This window comes from Dasypus novemcinctus, chromosome 8 (genome assembly GCF_030445035.2).
Source record: "Dasypus novemcinctus isolate mDasNov1 chromosome 8, mDasNov1.1.hap2, whole genome shotgun sequence".
Classification (NCBI taxonomy): Eukaryota; Metazoa; Chordata; class Mammalia; order Cingulata; family Dasypodidae; genus Dasypus; species Dasypus novemcinctus.
Genome location: NC_080680.1, coordinates 70,876,838 through 70,897,683, shown reverse-complemented (window position 1 = coordinate 70,897,683; position 20,846 = coordinate 70,876,838). Strand labels below are relative to the sequence as shown.

General features: G+C 36.8%; 1 protein-coding gene across 1 annotated transcript in view; it reads left to right on the top strand.

Annotated features, from left to right (window-relative positions):
* CAAP1 (caspase activity and apoptosis inhibitor 1) overlaps positions 1-20,846 on the top strand; it is a 78,592-nt gene that overhangs the window by 8,500 nt on the left and 49,246 nt on the right. The window contains exons 2-4 of the mRNA XM_004447440.5: positions 11,052-11,252; positions 12,070-12,154; positions 12,995-13,070. Of these exons, the coding sequence (XP_004447497.1) occupies positions 11,052-11,252; positions 12,070-12,154; positions 12,995-13,070 (362 nt within the window). The remainder of the gene's footprint in view (positions 1-11,051; positions 11,253-12,069; positions 12,155-12,994; positions 13,071-20,846) is intronic.

The following is a 20,846-nucleotide window of genomic DNA, read 5'->3' as shown; positions in this document are numbered from 1 at the left end:
CCAGGAAGAGAAATCAGCCAGTTGCCTGATGGTTTGCAGCTGAAGAGAACAGAGCAGCTGAGCTGAGGAAGCCCAGAAAGAAACAATCCCTATGCCAGTCTACAGCTGAGATCAGAAGAAGCTGGGCCCACGAAACCTTAAGAGGAAGAAGGAAGGAGAAACCATTCCCGTCATCTTACTTCATCATGTGGCTACTGACTTGGATGAGAAAGTACCTCTTATGGTACCTTGATTGGACTCTTTAGAGCCTTGTAACTGTAAGCTTTTGCCCCCAAGTAAATACCCTATATAAAAACCAACAGATTTCTGGTACTTTGCATCAGCACCACTTTGGCTGACTAATACACTGGGTCTTATGGTAATTTCTTACTTAACATTCAGAGGAACCACCAAACGGTTTTCCACAGCAGATGAACCATTTTGTATTCCCAACAGCAATGAATGAGTGCTCCAATTTCTCCACATCCTCTCTAACAGTTATAAATTTCTCTGTGTGTTTTTAGTAGTTGCCATTGTAGTTGGTTTGAGATGATTTCTCTTTGTGGTTTTGATTTACATTTCCCTCATGGCTAATGATGTTGAACATCTTTTCATGTGCTTTTTAGCCATTTGAATATCTTCTTAGAAGAAATGTCTATTCAAAACTTGCCCGTTTTTTTTTTTTTTAATTGGATTGTCTTTTTTGTTGTTGAGTTGAAGGATTTCTTTAAACCCATATTGGATATGTGATTTCCAAATATTTTCCCCTTTTGTCTAGGTTGTCATTTTACTTTGACGATAAAGCCATATAGAGCATAAAAGTTTTTAATTTTGGCAAGTTCCCATATATCCGTTTTTTCTTTTGTTGCTTGTGCTTTGGGTTTAAAGTCTAAGAAACTAATGTCTTAACACAGGGTCCTGAAGATGCATCCCTGTATTTTCTTCTAGATGTTTTAAAGTTCTAGTTCTTATATTTAGGTCTATGATCCATTTTCAGTTGATTTTTGTATATTTTGTGAGGTACGAGTCCACTTTTCCAAATGGATATTCAGTTTTTCCAGCACTATTTGTTGAAGAGACTGTTCTTTCCCAATTGGGTGATCTTTGCCCCCTTGTCAAAAATCAGTTGGCCATATGAAAGGGTTGATTTATGAGCTCTCAGTTAAATTCCATTGGTCTATATGTCTATCCTGTGCCAGTACAATGCTGTTTTGAGTACTGTGGCTCTGTAATAAAGTATTTTTTTAAACAAATTAATTTTATTGATATATATTAATAAAGCATACAATCCCTCCAAAGTGTGCAGTCAATGGTATGGTCACATAGTTTGCATTCATCACTTCAGTCATTATTAGAGCATTTTCATTCTTACAATAATCATTAAAAAAATTAAACAACAAAAACTCATCACCTCTCAATCTCTCTGCTTTTCCTGCTATACATAGCTGCTATTCTCTTTGTATTTCTCTGGTTTATTTGTATTTATATTTTATAAAAAAAGTATTTTTTTTGCAATATTACCAATATTCATTTTTAACATTTGGTTTCACTTTGTTATACAATCCCATGTTACATTTTTAATCTTTCTTTCTAGTAATATACATGTCCTTAGACTTATCCTTTCAACATTGCACTGTCATACCCACATAATAGTACTGCTAGTTACAAGCATGATGTGCTTTCACCATTTCTGTTCATATCCAAAAATTACAAACAACCTTTTTACCAATTCTGCACAGATTAACCCTCAGCTTTCCATTCTTTACCGTCATTCTCTTTTCTGGTGACCCATATTCAAGTTATGAATTCCATGAATTTACACAATATATTTAGTTCATAGTAGCATGATCATTTAGTATTTATCCTTTTGTGTCTGGCTTGCTTCACTCAACATAATGTCCTCCAGGTTCGTCCATGTTGTCATATGCTTCATGACTTCATTTCTTTTTACATCTGTGTAATATTCTATCATGTGTTTACACCACAATTTGCTTACCCATTCATCAGTTGATGGACACCTGGGTTGTATCCACTTTTTGGCAATTGTGAAGAATTTTGGTATGTAATTATATGTTCATGTCACTGCTCTCATTTCTTTGGGGTATATACCTAATAGTGGTATTGCTGGGTCGCATGGCAATTCTATATTCAGCTTCTTTAGAAACTGCTAAACAGTCCTTCATGGTGGCTGTACCATTCTAAATTTCTACCAACAGTGAATAAACATTTCTGTCTCTCCACCATCTTCTCCAACACTTGTAGTTTTCTGACTTTTTAATAAAGGCCAGTCTAATAGGCGTGAAATGATATCTCAATGTAGTTTTGATTTACATTTCTCTAATCGCTAGTGATGTTGAACATTTTTTCATGTGTTTTTTTTTGCCATTTGAATTTCTTCTTTGGACAAATGTCTAGTATTTTGCCCATTTTTTAATCGGGTAGTTTTTATTGTTGAGTTGTATCTCTTTACATATCATGGATATTAAATCCTTATCAATTTCAATATGTAATTTCCAGATATTTTCTCACATTGAGTTGGATGCCTTTTAATCCTTTTGACAAACTCCTTTGAGATGCTGAAGTGTTTAATTTTGAGGAGGTCCATTTATTTTTTCTTTTGTTGCTCGTGTTTTGTGTGTTAAATCCAAGAAACCACTACCTAGCACAAGATCTTGAAGATGTTTCCCTACATTTTCTTCTAGTAGTTTTATGGTCCTGGGTTTTATATTTACGTCCTTGATCCATTTTGAGTTCATTATTGTGTAGGGAGTTCATTATTGTATAGGGAATCCTCTTTCTTTTGCTTATGGATATCTAGTTTTCCCAGCATAATTTGTTGAAGAGACTGTTTTGTCCCACTTGTGTGGACTTGGTAGGTTTCTCAAAAACCAGTTGGTCATAGGGGTGAGGCTTTATTTCTAGACTCTCGATCCTATTCCACTGATCAATGTGTCTGTCTTTATGCCAATGCCATGCTGTTTTTGAACATTGTAACTTTATGTTTCAAGGTCAGGCACTGAGAGTCTTCCCATATCATTCTCATTTTTTAGTATGATTTTGGCTGCTCAGGTGCACTTTCCCTTCCAAATATGGTAATTAATTGCCTTTTCCATTTCTGTAAAGTAGGCTGTTAGAATTTTGATTGATATTACATTGAATCTGTAAATCAATTTGGTAGGATTAACATCTTCACAATATTTAGTCCTCCAATCCACAAACACAGAATGCTTTTCCATTTGTTTAGGCCTTTTTTATTTATTTTAGCATTGTTTTTGTAGTATTCTGAATACAGTATTCTATACATCTTTGGTTAAAGTGATTCCTAGGTACTTAAGTAGTTTTGTTGCTATTGTAAGTGGAATTTTTTTCCTTATTTCTTCCTCATATTGTTCAATAGTAGTGTGCAGAAACACTACTGATTTTTGTTCTTGCTCATGTATCCTGCCAGTTTGCTTACATGCACTGACTTGGTCTGCCAGCAGACAGCACGTTTTGGCAGCTCCCTCAGTTCAGTGCCTCATTGGAGTGTGTTTACTGCAATATGGACTTGATCAATGTGATATTGTTTCCTGCCTGGAGCCTAAGAGCCTTGTAATTCTAACTTTCTTAGAGACAGTTCTCTAGTATAACCTGGCAACCCTCACCTCTTTTTCCTGGTGGGAAATAATTACTCTCCCTTCTGTGTCTTCAACAGTCAGTCCTGGGAGATCGAGAGGGTTGGATCTCTTTAGCCCGGCTTTTTTTAGTCTCAAGCTGGCTCCCAAGACAAACAGTGGCACAGCTCCACGGGGCTTGGAAGAGCTTATGAAGCACAATTTGTGACCAAATTTGTGAGTCAAAAGCTGAGTCAGTCTTAGTCTACGTCTCTCTCTCTCTCCCTTTTCGGGGGAGGTGCAGTCCTCAACAGTCTATCCTGTTTAGTAGAGAAGGAGATTGAGAGGGTTAAATCATTTGAGTCCTGTGCAGACAATGGCATAGACTTACCAAGCCTGGAAAGGCTGGTGGGACAGACAGACCAAATTTGTAGGTCAAAAGCTGAATCAGCCTTCAGCTGTGTCCTTCTCTCTTCCCTTTCCTGGGAAAATGGATCCCTGTGGCTCCCTTGGTCTTGAGCCACTAGTCCAGAGTCCTGAGTATTCAAAAGTGTTTTTTTGTTTTTTGTTTTTTTTAAAGATTTATTTATTTAATTCCCCCCCCCCTCCCCTGGTTGTCTGTTCTTGGTGTCTATTTGCTGAATCTTGTTTCTTTGTCCGCTTCTGTTGTCGTCAGCGGCACGGGTAGTGTGGGCGGCGTCATTCCTGGGCAGGCTGCTCTTTCTTTTCACGCTGGGCGGCTTTCCTCACGGGCGCACTCCTTGCGCGTGGGGCTCCCGCACGCGGGGGACACCCTTGCGTGGCAAGGCACTCCTTGCGCGCATCAGCGCTGCGCATGGCCAGCTCCACACGGGTGAAGGAGGTCCGGGGTTTGAACCGCGGACCTCCCATATGGTAGACGGACGCCCTAACCACTGGGCCAAAGTCCGTTTCCCTCAAAAGTGTTTTTAGTGTGGAAGAGGGTACCTGCAGTAGCAGTTTGCTACTTTTTTTTTTTTTTTTTGCCAGCTGCCACTTTTAACTCACAGTTTTGCCATCGCAATTCTTTTCCTATTTTCTTTCCCATCTAGGGTGATGTCCAGCATTCCTCTGGTGTCCTAAACCCTAGATTATTTTTTTCCAGGCTCTTTCTGCCTGTCCTCTAGCTATTTTTCTTAGAGAAAAAAGAATCCCATGTCTTTGTACCCTGCCATCTTCCCAGAAGCCCTTGATTTTTTTTAACAGTGTAGTCAATCCCGTACTTTTTGGTATTAAAGTTCTTTACATCCTTTGTTAGATTTATTCCTACATATTTGATTCTTTTAGTTGCTATTGTATGTGGAATTTTTTTCTTCATTACTTCTTCAACTTGTTCATTGCTAGTATATAGAAACATTCCTGGTTTTTGCATGCTCATCTTCTACCCGCTACTTTGCTGAATTCATTCATTAGCTCTAGGATCTTTGTTGTGGATTTTTTAGAATTTTCTGTTTATTGGATCTTGCCTTCTACAAACAGGGCAAGTTTTACTTCTTCCTTTCCAATTTGGATTTGTTTTATTTCATTTTCTTGCATAGTTGCCCTGGCTAGAACTTCTAGTACCGTGTGTTTTTTTGTTTGTTTGCTTTTTTTAGATTTATTTTTTATTTATTTCTCTTCCCTTCCCCCCACCCTGTTGTCTGCTCTCTGTGCCCATTTTCGCTGCATGTTCTTCTTTTGTCCACTTCTGTTGTTGTCAGCGGCATGGGAATCTGTGTTTCTTTTTGTTGCGTCATCTTGTGTGTTAGCTCTCTGTGTGTGTGGCGCCATTCCTGGGCAGGCTGAACTTTTTTGCGCTGGGCGGCTCTCCTTACAGGGCGCATTCCTTGCACGTGGGGCTCCCCTACGTGGGGACACCCCTGCGTGGCAGGGCACTCCTTGCGTGCATCAGCACTGCGCATGGGCCAGCTCCACACAGGTCAAGAAGGCCCGGTGTTTGAACCGTGGACCTCCCATGTGGTAGATGGACACCCTATCCACTGGGCCAAGTCCACTTCCCCCAGTACAATGTTGAATATGAGTGGTGACAGTGGACATCCTTGTCTTCTTCCTGATCTTACAGAGAAAATTTTTATTCTTTCACCATTAAGTAGGATGTTAGCTGTGGGCTTTTCATATCTGCCCTTCATTATTTTGAGGAAGATTCTATTCCTAGTTTTCTAAATTTTTATCTAAAAACAAGTGCTGGATTTTGTCATGCCTTCTCTGGTCAATAGAGAATATCATGTGTGTTGTTTTATTGTTTTGGGGTTTTTTTCTCCTTTTTTGTAGTATATACATCAGTAGATTTTCATAGATTGAGCTACTTTTGGATAGGTAAGAGAAATCCCACTTGATTATGATCGTAATTCTTTTAATGTTCTTTTGGATTCAGTTTGCTGGTATTTTGTTCAAGATTTTTACATTATGTTTGTAAGAGATATTGGCCTGTAATTTTCTTTCCTTGTGGTACCTTTATCTGGCTATGGTATTAGGATAATGTTAGCCTCATAGAATTAATTAAGGAGTTCTCCCTCCTCTTCCATTTTTTTGGAAGAGTTTAACGCAATTGGTGTTAATTCTTCTTGGAATATTTAGTAAAATTCTCCTGTGAAGCGATCTTGTCCTGGGCTTTTCCTTTTTGGGAAGTTTTTTCTTTGTTTTTTTTTTTAAAGATTTATTTCTCTCCCCTACCCTCCCCCATCCCGGTTGTCTGTTCTCTGTGTCTATTTTCTACATCTTCTTTGTTTGCTTCTGTTGTTGTCAGCGGCACGGGAATCTGTGTTTCTTTTTGTTGCGTCATCTTGTTGTGTCAGTTCTCCATGTGTGCGGCACCATTCCTGGGCAGGCTGCACTTTCTTTCGCGCTGGGTGGCTCTCCTTACAGGGCGCACTCCTTGCGCGTGGGGCTCCCCTATGCAGGGACACCCCTGCGTGGCAGGGCACTCCTTGCACGCATCAGCACTGTGCATGGGCCAGCTCCACATGGGTCAAGGAGGCCTGGGGTTTGAACCACGGACCTCCCATGTGGTAGACGGACGCCCTAACCACTGGGCCAAGTCCACCGCCCTTTTGGGGAAGTTTTGATTACTGATTCAATCTCTTTATTATTGGTTTGTTGAGATCTTCTATTTCTTATTAGTTAGTGTAGGTAGTTAGAGTGTTTCTAACTTCTGTCCATTTCGTCTGCGTTATCTAATTTGTTGGCATAAGGTTGTTTATAGTATCTTCTAATAGTTCTTTTCATTTCAATGGGGTCAGTAGTAATGTCTCCCTTTTCATTTCTGATTTTAGTCATTTATGTCTTCTTTTTTTACTTCATTAGTTTAGCTAAATGTTTTTCAATTTTATCATCTTCTCAAAGAACGTTTGGTTTTGTTGATTCTATTGCTTTTTATTCTTTATTTCATTTACCTTCACTCTAGTCTTTTTTATTTCTTTCCTTCTGCTGGCTTTGGATTAGTTTGCTCATCTTTTTCTAGTTCTTCACTATTTTTTTCTTCCAATTTTGAGTTTAGATCTCTGATATGAAATCTTTATTCTTCCCTTTAAGTATTTAGAGCTACTAATATAAATTTCCCTCTCAACACTGCATTTGCTGCATCCCATAAAGCTTGGCATGCTGTATTTTCATTTTCATTTGCCTCAAGATATTTTATGATTTTCCTTTGATTTTCTCTTTAATCCTTTGATAAAGATTACTTTGCTTAATTTCCACATATTTGTGAATTTTCCGTTTCTCCCTGTTATTGATTACTAGCTTCATTCCATTGTAGTCAGAGAATATACACTGTAATTTCAATATTTTTTAAATTTGAGATTTGTTTTATGACCGAACATATGGTCTGTCCTGGAGAATGATCCATGTGCACTTGAGAAGAATATGTATGTTAGATCTAGTTGGGCTAGAGTACCATTCACATCTTGTGTTTCCTTATTGATCTTCTTTCCAGATGATCTCCAGTTATTGGAAGTGGTATATTAAGGTCTCCTACCATTAATGTATAACTATTAATTTCTCCTTTCAGACCTGTCAGTATTTTCTTCATATATTTTGGAGCTCAGCTGTTAGATACATATATATTTGTAATTGTTACATCTTCTTATTGAATCAACCCCTTTATGACTATATAATACTATTTTTTGTACCTCATAACTGATTTTTACTTAAAGTCTATTTATGTGATATTAGTATAGGTACTCCAGCTGTCTTTCAGTTACTACTTGCTTGATGTATTTTCTTACATCCGTTCACTTTCAACCTACATAAGTCTTTGAATTTAAGGAGAGTCTTTTGTAGACAGCTTAGATACTGGTCTTGCCTTTAATATTGTAAAAAATAAATTCTGCCTGTCTCTGCCTTTCGACTTAACGAGTTTAACGCTTTTACATTCAAAGTCACAACTGATATTGCAGGACTTTCTTCTGCCATTTTACTATTCATTCTTTGTAAGTCTTACACATTTTTTTTTATCCTTCACATCTCTTAATGCCTCCTTTTCTATTTATTTTTTGTGTTGTACCATATTGAGTCTCTTCTCATTTCTATCTGGATACTTTTTTCATCTATTTTCCTTGTCGTTACCATGGGGTTAAAGTTTAACATCCTTCATATATAACAGTTATAATTGATTTGATACCAACTTGACTCCAGCAGCATATATGTATGCTGTTCCTATACCCCTCTGTCCTCACACATTTTTTGTTCTTGTTGTATATTATAACTTTGTACATTGAATGTCCAAACCATATATTTATCATTACTTCTTATGGATTTCCATTTTATTACTTGAAGGGAGTAGAAAGGGATGTTACATACAAAACAATATAATACATTAGTAATGTCATTTATAATTACCCAAATAGTTACCTTTACTGGAGGTCTTTATTTCTTTATGCTACTTTGAACCACTGTCTAATATCCTTTCCTTTCAGCCTGAAAAACTCCTTTTAGCATACTTGTAGGGCAGGACTAGCGTTTATGAATTCCTTCAGCTTTTTGTCTTAATCTCTCTCTCATGTTTGAAAGAAAGTCTCACTGGATGTTTTCTTTCAGTACTTTTAAGTATTTCAACCCATTGCCTTCTTGCCTCCATGCTTTCTTTAAGAGAATTTGGCACAAAATGTAACTGGGACTTCCTTGCAGCTTTCAGAAACGTCTCCTTTTCTGTTTAAGTTTGCTAAAGCTGCTGGGAGCAAAATATCAGAAATAGGTTGGCTTTTACAATAGGGATTTGTTGGGTAAAAACTTACAGTTCTGAGGCCACAAAAATGTCCAAATCAGCAGAGCTGCTTTCTTACCAGGGTTGGCTGCTGGCTATCATGGAGCCCTGCCATCTAATAAGGCAAAATGGAGTTCCATCTCTGCTGAGGTCCCTGCCTTCCCCATCAGGCTCACTACTTCTTCAAGCTCAGCTGTGGACTATCAGGCACATGGCTTATCTTTCCCTTCTCCTTGCTTAAGTCTGCTCTGCTCATTCCAGCCTCCAACTTTCCCTCAGCCTTTCAGAGTTTCCCTGTCTTTTCTGCAGCTGTAAGTAATCCTGGAGCCCTTTCTCACCTGGCAGGTAAATATGTCAGCAGCTCTCTTTTACTTTGTGTTTCTGCTTTCAGTTTTCTACTTGTATAAGACTCCAGCAAGAGGGCCAAGACCTAACTTGGGTCATGCCTCATGGAAGTAGTTCAGTTAAAGGCCCTAAAGTGAGCTAATCAAAAGTGATCTAATCAAAATATCCCACATAAAATAGGTTTATATGGACAGGAATGGGTTGGCTTAAGAACATAATTGTCTGGTATCCACAAAAGACTCAAACCAAGACATTTTCCTTTGCCTTCCACAGTTTGAGTAATATGTAATGGGCTCTATTTTTCTTCTAAGTTTATCCTGGTTTGCGGTCTGTGCTTCTTGGATGTGCATATTCATGCCTTTGGCTAAGTTTGGGAAGTTTTCTGTCATTATTTCTTAGAATTTTCCTTCTGACCCCTTTCTGTTTTTCCCATAATGAATATAAATTCTTTGTCTGGCATGTTCACAGTCTGGTATTCTAGATTGGTGTTTTCTGGATTTTTGTATCCTCTTCTTTTGGATAGGACATCACTCCCATTTGTTTATCTTAGAATCTTTAGTTGCACACTGTACATTTTAATATTTTTAAATATTACCTCTGGGCTTTATTCCCTGAGATGTTTATTTCTTGAATTTGTGACCAGCTGATGATATGACAGATTTTCTTGAGTGTGAGCACTCCTGTCATGAAGATCTGCCTAAGGCAAATACAAAGTCTTGGGTGCTCCCTGTCTTTTCTGGTCCTACGTCTTGTTCTGGGCTTGTGCTTTCTAATGGCCTAAGGAGTTGGCCTGTTTACAAGAGTTTGAATACCCCCTCTACTTCTCAGGATACAGACTTTCGTCCTCTCCTGGGTGTTCCCATTGCTGGACTTAGAAGGTACGACTTTGCCCGAGGCCATCTCTCTCAGTTGTTTCTTACACTTCTTTCTTGTCTTAAGCTGCTTTTGTCTGGAAGGCAGATTCTGCCAGTGGAGGGCACTGGAGAGAAGTTTCCCAAATCTGTCTTTCCCAGCTGGAACAAGGCCGAGGACCCACAAAAGGAGTGCTGGCCAGTTCCAAAGTGCCCTGTAAAGGGGCTGAGGGGAGGGGACATGAAGGGCATCAGAAGTTTCCTCCATAGCTCCCCAAAGCTGTGCTTTCTTGGCCTGCCCAGCAAATGCAGCCCTTCTGTCTTCCACATCTCTGAAGAAGAGTCTCATCTTTAAGCCTCTTCTGCTACCTTTGTCTAGTACGGATTGGAATAATGGCCATCTTCAGAACCTTCAGAATCTTCAGAATTATCTGAAGATGCTAATCCAAAGCTATGATCAGTGATTGTCCCGTGCCCACCCTGGATCTTGAGGAAGTGGAATTTTTTCTCTCATTCTGGCATCAGCCAGCAATGGACACCATTGCTGCCTGCAGCAAGAGTGAGGGATGAGTGACAGCAACCTTGCAGGTGGAGAAAGCAGTTTACTGGTATTTATTATCATATACCAGCCTCTTCCTTCTTCTTTCCTCCAGTTGCTATATAGTGTTCTACTGGACTCCAGAATATATTACTTTACTGCATAATAGTTGTGATATATAATATTTTTGCTTGAATCTTTTCCCTTTCTTTGTAGGAATTTCAGTACAGCAATAAAAATATGTATAAAACTTGGGTGAATGGACAACTTGACGAACACCCTAATTCTTCAAAAGTCTAAAATTATAGGAAGTCATTTGATATGAAATCTCTTCCCCTTATTTGAAATTGCTGAGTTAATTGCTGTTTGGGGAGTAAAATAAGAGACTATCTAAAATTAAATGTTCTTTCCTATGTTTTTAGATAAATAACTTGCACAAACAATTCAGAAATGTTTAGTGAAGAATATATTAACTATGACATAATATACTTACTAGTATTAATGTTATTTTTTAATCTATATTTTAGGAAACCAAATATCTTTTGCCATCTTTGGAAAAAGAATTATTCTTGGCAGAACACAGTGACCTTGAAGAAGGTGGCCTGGATCTGACTGTGTCATTAAAACCAGTTAGTTTCTATATATCAGACAAAAAAGAAATGCTTCAGCAGTGCTTCTGTATCATAGGAGAGAAGAAGTTACAGAAGATGCTTCCTGATGTGTTAAAGGTACTTTGGTATATACATTATCAGACAATGCTGAAATTTAGGAAAACCTGTTTTTGTAGCGGTCGTTTTATATAATGTAACTTATAATTGGATGTTTTCAACTAGAACATGGTAGTTGAAAAGATATAAAAAAGAGATTTTGAAAACCATTAACAGGCTTCTGTATTTAAAATTTTGCCAAGGAAAAAATGGGGCAATTTACTATATGCAGCAAGGATTTTATTGACCCTATGGAAATAATTTGATTAAATGCAGGTAATAGTTGTAACTAAATTAGAGGTTTAATGAATTTTTCTGGTGCTTTAAGAAATTTTATGATAATATACTGCTGTGTAGCAATACTCAATGATGGTTTGTAATAGCTTGTATTTCATTAAATTCATAAGTTTTCATATATTTATTTCTGAAATAGTATTCAGGGAAATACATGATGTCATTCTAATTTTGCCGTAATAGAAATACAGCTTAGATACATTAAGTCCAAGATTATATATCTTTGAAATATAACACCAGAACATAACTATTTCAACTTGAAGGTGAATAACTCACATAAATAGACTGCTCAAGAATATTTCTGGACACCTGATTTACTCTTTAGTTTGTTCTTTCTTAATAGACATGGCTTTATCTATTCTCACCATATTGCTGTAAAATTTTCTCATGTTAATTGGCAGGTTTTCAGCTTTCATCCCTTGAAAAGATTTATATGAATCTACTTGAGGCTTTAAATTTGAGGTTTTTTGGTGTGATTACAGTTTTCTTGTTTACATTGGAGGTATATTAAGTAAGTGCCTTTTTAAAATGTCATTTCTTTTAGAACTGTTCAATAGAAGAAATTAAAAAACTATGCCAGGAACAATTAGAACTCCTGTCTGAAAAAAAAATCTTGAAGATTCTTGAGGGTAAGAATATGTATTGCTGCATTATGGTAACTTAGTAATTAATTTTGTATTCCATGTAAATAAATCTTTTGTTATTCTGTTTCTTACTTGGCTGTTACTTTATTTAACTATTGGATAATTGTTCAAGAGTATTTTTACTTCTTTTTGTACTGATAAGTATAGTTTACATGCCAGAATATTGTTTAAAGAATAGATCAGATCATGTACATTTTTTGCAAAGTAAGTGTATAGGTAAGAGCATCAGTTTGTACATAGTAAAAAAGTAAATTATTGAGAAGGGAAAGATTTCCTTTGAAATAATTTTTTTACTTATTGCTTTATTTTCTTCATTGCTTTAAGTTATCTATCACATACTATTTCTGCTCTAAGAGGACCCAGATGCAGAGTTAAAATTACTTGCAGTTTCCTAGCAGAATTTTGGATTTCAAGCGTCAAGTTTTTTTCTAAATGATTTTTTTCTAGTTTCTTAAGATTTTTATATTAGCATCACCGAAAAAGGAACAAAAAGTAAAATGGAGACTTTAAATTTCTAGAAATAATTTCCATTTAAAATGTAAAATGCCTTAATGAAGTTTTGTAACTCTGGCAGTAGATGTATACATATGTATACTGTACACATCCACAAATTCTTGTGTACATATACATTTATATATGGATTAAGAGGAGGCAATGAAAAATATCAAATAAGGCATGGAACCAACTCATTATTTTAAGTGTAAGCAATTTTAAAACAATCTTTCAACAACTATAAAGTTCCTTGATCTACATCATTTTCAACATAATTAAATCATTTTGACTTTTTCATAAGCAGACTTTCATATGGCTTATTTCATGTACTAGGTGATAATGGTATGGACTCTGACATGGAAGAGGAAGCAGATGATGGCTCTAAGATGGGGTCTGATTTAGTGAGCCAGTAAGTTAAAAGCCTTTCATTTTCATTTCAAAATTTCTTCTTTTTCCTTTGCTGATTTCTTACCTCAAGGGTATGATTGTTTAACTGTGTTTTAGTTATGTAAAATAATTCTGTGTAAGAGGATTGATTTGTTTACTTACAGTGACCTAGAGCCTTATAATGATTGGTCCTTTTGGGGTGTATATGACAATGAAATTAATTCCTTTTAGAATTAATGTGGTTTTTGTAAGCTATTGCATATAGATTAAGGACAACTGATAATGTCATTCTGAAGCAGAATCATATCTCTCACTTGGGATTTGAATATACTACTAGTGATAGCCACTATTTATATATTAAATACTTATATATTTATATATTAATACTTATACGTACCAGGCACTATGTTAATAGCTTTGAGTACTGTTTTTTTAAATTAAATTTTTTATTCATTTTTTTAAAAAAATATTACATTAAAAAAATATGAGGTACCCATTCACCCCCACCGCCCCCACCCCATCACTCCCCCCACAGCAACACTCTCTCTCATCATCATGACACATCCATTGCATTTGGTGAGTACATCTCTGGGCATCGCTGCACCTCATGGTCAGTGGTCCACATCATAGCCCATACTCTCCCACGTTCCATCCAGTGGGCCATGGGAGGATCTACAATGTCCGGTAATTGTCCCTGCAGCACTACCTAGGACAACTCCAAGTCCCAAAAATGCCTCCACATCTCATCTCCTCCCATTCCCCGCACAACAGCAGCAACCATGGCCACTTTTTCCACACCAATGCCACATTTTCTCAATTACTAACCACAATAGTAGCTTTGAGTACTTTATCTCATTGAATACTTCTAAATTTCTATTAATGTTAGGTGATAATAGCCTCAATTCACTGATGAATAGATTGCTATATATAATTTGATAATTGGGATGATAGAAATTGCCTAAAGTTTTGGGATGCTGACTAATCAAGAAAAACGTACCAAATTTTTCCCCCTAGATTATCTGCTCTGCTTATCAAACTTTCACACACTAATTTTAACATCTATTGAGGAATTTTGCCTGAAACAGTTATTTCTTTGGTGATTGCTGAAGACTGATTGACATCTCTTTTGGCAAAGCTCTCTTTGCAAAGTTCTCTTTCAAAGCTAGTAATTTTTCCTGAACAGTAAGAAAGATTTATGCTATAGGTAGTAGCCCAAATAAGAAAAGATTACCAGCGGCAGTAACAAGTAAGTAGCACATATTGAAACTGAAATCTTGAGTACTTTTTCATTTCTAATAGAATACTGTTTGGTAAGTATCACCAAAAAAGGACAATTTACTTTCATGTTATAACTGTAGAGAGCATCAAATTGTCCACCTATACGGAAGCTTGCTGTGCAGCCTCATAATCATCAGACTTGTTCATCATATATATTATGCTTAAGAATGCCATCAGGTGATTTATACTTAACCATCAAATAGAAAATGTACATATCTCTAAAAAGTCTTACTCTTGGTTTTTCTGCAAAATACTTAGCTTTAAAACATTTATTAGTTGTATAATCATTTGTACAATTATAGTTCAGCTAGTTGAAGCATTTATTAGGTTTGTCATTTTTTAGAACTTTGAGTTTCTTAAATTATCTAAATTGATCATTTTGCTGCTTGATGCTTCTTATAAGAATACTGTATTGACCTTTTGCTTGATTACATTTGTTTACCTTTTGTTCATATCTATTTTGTTCATATCTATTTTTCCCAGTTTGAGGGGTTGCTTGGTGCAAAGTTACCAAAAACCTGTTGGCTTTTATAAAGTGTATTTATTTAGGGTAAAAGCTTACAGTTCCAAGGCCATGAAAAGTCCAAACCAAGACACCATCAGAGATGCTTTCTCGCCAGAATTAGCTACTATTGATTCTGGCATGTTGCTGTGTGATAAAGCAGAATGGCCACCAATCTCTGCCCAAGTTTCGACCTTTCCTCTTGAGTGCTATATGTGCTCAGCTTCTTGGGGCTTTGTGCTTAAGTGATCCTGTAGTACCCTCTCTCCTGGTATAGGGCTTGTTTCTTTCTGGGCTGTCTTTATCAGTCTGTGTTCTTCTACTCTCTTCCTAATTTCAGCTGTCAGGCAAATGGCTCATTTGTCCCTGGGGCCTCAGCTTTTTGAGCCATGGCAGGATCAAAACCGGCAGCGCTCTTGCTTCCTGAGTCTGTCTGAGTGAGTGTCTGCTTTGTATCTCACTCAACAAGGGGGCAGGGACTCAACATGAGTCCCACCTCATTGACATGGTCCAATTAAAAGCCCTACAGCAACCTTAACAGGTAATCTAATCAAAGGGCCCTCATCTGAATTTAATGCAATGGAAGAGTATCACACCCAGAGAAATAGATTAGTTTACAAACAAAATATTTCTCTTTTTGGGATTCATAAAATAACCGCAGACTGCCATGGGGTCCATCATCAAAGTTCTTTATCTTTCACACATGAACAGAACAGCAAATGTAATTCTTTTTTAAAATTACAGCAAAATATTCTGTTTGACTTCTGAATACTCTCTTAAAAATGGTGAATGGATTCAGAGTGATTCTAGTGAAGAACCCATTTTTCCAATGTGATTATAAAACTGATCATGTTAACTTTTCATTCAGCAAGTGAGCAAGTTGAATAATAAAAGAATTAGCAGATTGTCACAGTAGCTACTTGTAGAGTCTATAAGTCCTAGATCATTGGGATTCTTTTCAATTACTTTAGAACATAGGCTTATTTTTTTAAAAAATCAAATCTGTACACTAAAAGCAGTCAGATAAAATACCAATAGCCAACATTTGCTGAGTATTGTATGCCCAACACTCTTGAAAGCACATTTTATGCATTTATTTTCTCATTAATTTCGTACAGCAGTCTATGAAGGAGTTTGTTCTAGTTTGCTTGGCTGTTGAAATGCAGATACTGTAAAATAGGTTGGCTTTTAACAGTGAGAATTTATTAATTTATATGCTTACAGTTTCAAGGCTGAGCAAATGTCCATATTCTTGGAAGGCATCATCAGGGTGATACTTTCTCCCCAGTGACTGGCAGCCAGTATTTTTTGACTCCTCTGTCACATGGCAAGGCACATGGTGGTGACTACTGGTCTCTTCTTTCTCTTCTGGGTTTCATTGCTCTCAGCTTCTTGCTTCTGCGGTTTTCTCCCTCTGTCTCTACATATTCATCCCATTTATAGAGGACTCCAGGAAGAGGATTAAGACCCACCTGGGCCATGCCTTAAATTAAGTAATCTATCAAAAGGTCCTATTTACAATGGGTGTATACCCACAGGAATGGATTAACTTTAAAAACATGATTTTCTGGAGTACCTACAGCTTCATACCATTACAGAGGTGTTATCATCATCACCATTTCATAGATGGAAAAATAAGTCCCAGAGAAAAATGTGTGCCTAATGTTATACAAGTGATTTGAAAGTTGGAGTCATTATTTGTTGTGGAGAGACTATCATGCAAATGGACCTGACTTTGAAACCTGTTTTTTAAATACTAAGCCTTCCCTAACATCATGTTATTTATCTGTAAACTGGAAATAATCCCTGTTTCTTAGGATTGTTAGAATTAAACGAACTAGTGACTAGTTTGCTATTATTTATAGTGTTAATTATGAATTGGGGAGATACACTATAATGAAAGCAGTGAAGATGTGAAAGGATGATAATGTGGAGCAGTGTTGGCCTTAGCCTATGTTCCTGACCTTTTTCCCCCACAGTCACTGCTTTTTTTGGATCATTAGAATAACTTACAAGAATAAACTGGTAGAGCCAAGAAAGGGAGTGGGAGGTTTTGAGTTCTCTTTAAATACCCAAGGAAGAATGCAGGTCAGGAGCTTCATTTTCTTTGGTACTGAGCAAAACCTGAAGCCCCGGGGGTTAAAGGTGGTGGCTCGTCTTTCCTCAAGACCCTGTGAGGCTGCCTGAGGGAGTCCAGCTGGCAGAATCCTTTGACCTGATTGTGTGACATCCTACTTGCTTTGTGCTTGGAAGGACCGTTCAGTCCTGCTAATCCGTACAAAGGGAAACTGAACTGGTGGGCAGACTTGTTGAAACCTTCCTGTGCTTCAGCAGAGGGTTAAATTTGTTAACATGTTTGGTGCTGACAATTCCCATGTCTCCTGTTACCTAGTAGTTTTTCACTCTCTAACAGATGCCAATAGCTTGACCTGTCTGGATACTGAAGGAACTTTCAGCCATGAGTAGACAAAAAACAATTAAAGAAATTCAATAACCTGAGAGAAGAAGAATGAACTGAATAACCAGAATAGGCAGTTTATGTTGAGCACAGAATTACTTAAAGTAATGAAGACTGTCAAGAAAATGCAGTTAGAGCACCAGGAAAATTTTCAGGAACTAAAAAAATATTCTAAGTTTTCAAATTCAGTTAACAAATGGATAAAGAGTTTAGTTGTGACTGAGACCTGAATCATTGTCTTGAAAAATCAAGTTAAATGAATAAATGCAGAGCAAATAATAATAATTATGTGTAATTATTATCAAATAATGTTTTGAGGAGACTTCCTTGCACACACATCTCAAAAAAAGATAATAGTGTACATTTCTCTAAGTCAGAGGAAGTGGGTCAGGTAAGATGGAAGCTTGAATGTTGTTCCCATTTCCTGCCACTCCCAGCTTAAATTCATCTTTTCCCCCTAAGTCAGGTGCTGTTGTTATTTATGTGCAAATAAGATTTAAGCTCTGAGAACCCTGGCAAAGATAACAAGACACAGTGTTTGTGTCATGGCTGGATAGATATCTGCTGACCAGCATCAGAGAGCCCTAGGGGAATAATCATAATCACAGGTGAATCTTGAGGAAACCTAGCCTCCAAAAATCTGTAAACTATCCTGGGAGAGAGAAAGAGAATCAGAGGGTAGAAAGTGGGAGGTCAACATAAAGCCTAAGTGAATATGCTTAGTCTCTTCCACGTCTAAGAGTTGAACACTGAACTGAATGAGCCAGATAATCTCTGTCTCTGAAGCAGAGAGGATTTGAAAAAAATGGAGGAGCAGATGTCTCAAAATGAAACTAGTGGTCTCCTACACTGTGGACCCTTTCTGCCACTAAATATGCTCCCCAGTGAATTGACCATATGTACTATACATTCATTCATTCATCCATACATGCATATATACTTACCTACATATATATGCATATGTAACATGTCTAAAAGACCCAGATGTATACAGAGAAGATTATTTGAAGCAAGCAAAGCACATGCCAAACTAACTCAAACTGCTCGAGAAGAAAGATGAACACAAAGAGAAATATGATCTCTTACTATCTTTCAAAAATGAGGGAGGGAGAGATGAGAATATTCCTGGGTTGAAAAAAACAAAACTGAGAAATAGCAGCTATGTACAACAGGGGAAATATAGAGAGATTGAGAGGTAAAAAATTTTCTTGCTTATTTTTCTGGTTTTTGTTTATTATTATTATTGAAATAATGAAAATGCTCTGATAATGATTGAGGTGATGAATGCACGACTTTTGCTGTGACTATACCAAATACCATTGATTGTACACTTTGGATGAATTGTATGCTTTACAATAAAATTTGATTTGTTAAAAAAAAAAAGACCACTTATGAAGTGCCACATAAAAAGTTATTAGGTTAATAATTTCACTAAATATGAGAAGAAATCTAAAAAATAGACCATCAGGCTGTTAAAAACAAGTCTCATATTTTTCCATGTCTATGAATCATTTGAAAGTATGGGTCATGTGCATGGCCATAAAGAAAATTTTAAGAAAATTATATAAATGGAAATACAGTAAAGTTGGAAATAAATTTTAAAATGACCAAAAAACATGAATTAAATGCAATGTATATGTATAGCTCTGAATTAATCTTTAGCTCAAAAAGGAAATTTAAACAAGTTGCAGTGAAAAAGAGTGCTTCAAACTGAAATGTCTGAGAAACAAAAAGGATGTAGGAAAAAAATCTATAACCTTAAAGGCCATCATTGTTAAAGAAGACAGACTAAAAATAAGGATCTGGATCAACTATGTTACAATCAGGAGAACAAACCACATGAAATATAATAGAGAATTTAATATAGGGAATTGGTCATACAGGTATTGAAAGAATAAAAAGCAAAAAGAAAACACAGAGGTTAACAGAATAGCTACAGGAAGTAAGTACCACCCCTAGAGCTGAGGGAGTAAAAAGGAGTGAAAGTCATTAAAATTTTTAAATTCAGAGAAGGCATCCCATAGAACTGGGGTTCAGACCTCTGAGGAGGGGATTCTACCTATGGCTGTTGGTATCTCAAGAGACCTGAAGTGAGGCCTCATGGTAAGGGACCCAGATTTCTGAGGAGACGGTACTGCCTGGCTAATGCTGCTACCTTGTAAATGGATGATGAGTCTGGATCTGAGTGCCCAAAAGAAGCTGGAGACTGGAACTAATTGGTGCTACTAGGCTAAAGGGCTATAGCTAGACCAGTGCAGACAGGAATAGCAAGCAAACAGGAAAGAGAAAGTCCTTCTCCTTTTCTCTTCCTTTGCAATCTTCTAGTACATTCTATTTGAAGGATTTAACTGGAGACTAGCTGAAAAGGAATATTTGCAGACTTCCAGCCCCAGTATCACAAAGCCAAGTATAAAGGGAAGATTTAGATAGGAGAAAAGCTTTTTGAATAGCTCAGGAACTTAGTTCATATTTTATAAAATTAGAAAAATAACAACAAAGTAAACCAAAAGATATTTGGAAAAATGGAACAACAATGTTAAAAGATGAATGAATTAGAAAACAAAAATTAAAATTAAAAATATTTAAGATAAATAAATTCATAAGCTTGGTTTTTAAAAAGACCAGTAATATAGATGAACTCCTTTTGCCTCTGATTAAGGGAAATAAGTGGAGAGCAATTACAATGAAGAATCAGAAGGAAAAAGGAGATATAGCCATAGATATGTTTGAGCCTAAAAGAATGATAGGAATCTATATCCTCATTATTTTAACAGACTTGAAGATAACATACAGGTTTTCTAACAATATACAAACTAACCAAATTGACTCCAGAAAAGTAAAGAAATTTTTTAAAAAGATTTATTTTATTTCTTCCCCTCACCACCTACCCCCTCATTGTTTTGCGCTCACTGTCTGCTCTCTGTGTATTCTTCTCCGTCTGCTTGTCTTCTCTTCAGGCAGCACTGGGAACCAATCCTGGGACCTTCTGGAGTGGGAGAGCGGTGCTCAATCCTTTGTGCCACCTCAGTTCCCTGGTCTCCTGTGCTCTTGTCGTCTCTCCTCTGTGCCTCATTTTGTTGCATCATCTTGCTGTGCCAGCTCACTGTGCGGGCCAGCTCTCTTGTGCAGGCCAGCACTCTGCATGGGCCTGCTCTCCACTTAGGCCAGTTCGCCATGCAGTCCAGTTTACCTTTCACCAGTAGGCCCTGGGAATTGAACCCTGGACCTCCTATATGGTAGACGGGAGCCCAATCATTTGAGTTACATCTTTTTCCCAAAAGTAGAGAAATTGAAAAGATTAATATAGGAGAAATAAGAAAGGTAATTAAAACTCTTTTGTTGAAAAAAGCACCAAGACCACATGAATTCATGACTGAATTATTACTTACATGAGTTAATACATGTAATGTCTTACAACTAATAAAATATTCAATAAATACCAGCTGTTACTATTTACAAACAGATGACACCTATGTTATTAATATTTAAAGTAGTCCAGACTCTAGGAAAAGTTGAAAAATTCTTCAGTTTACTTTATGTTTTCAGTGTAACTTTAATAC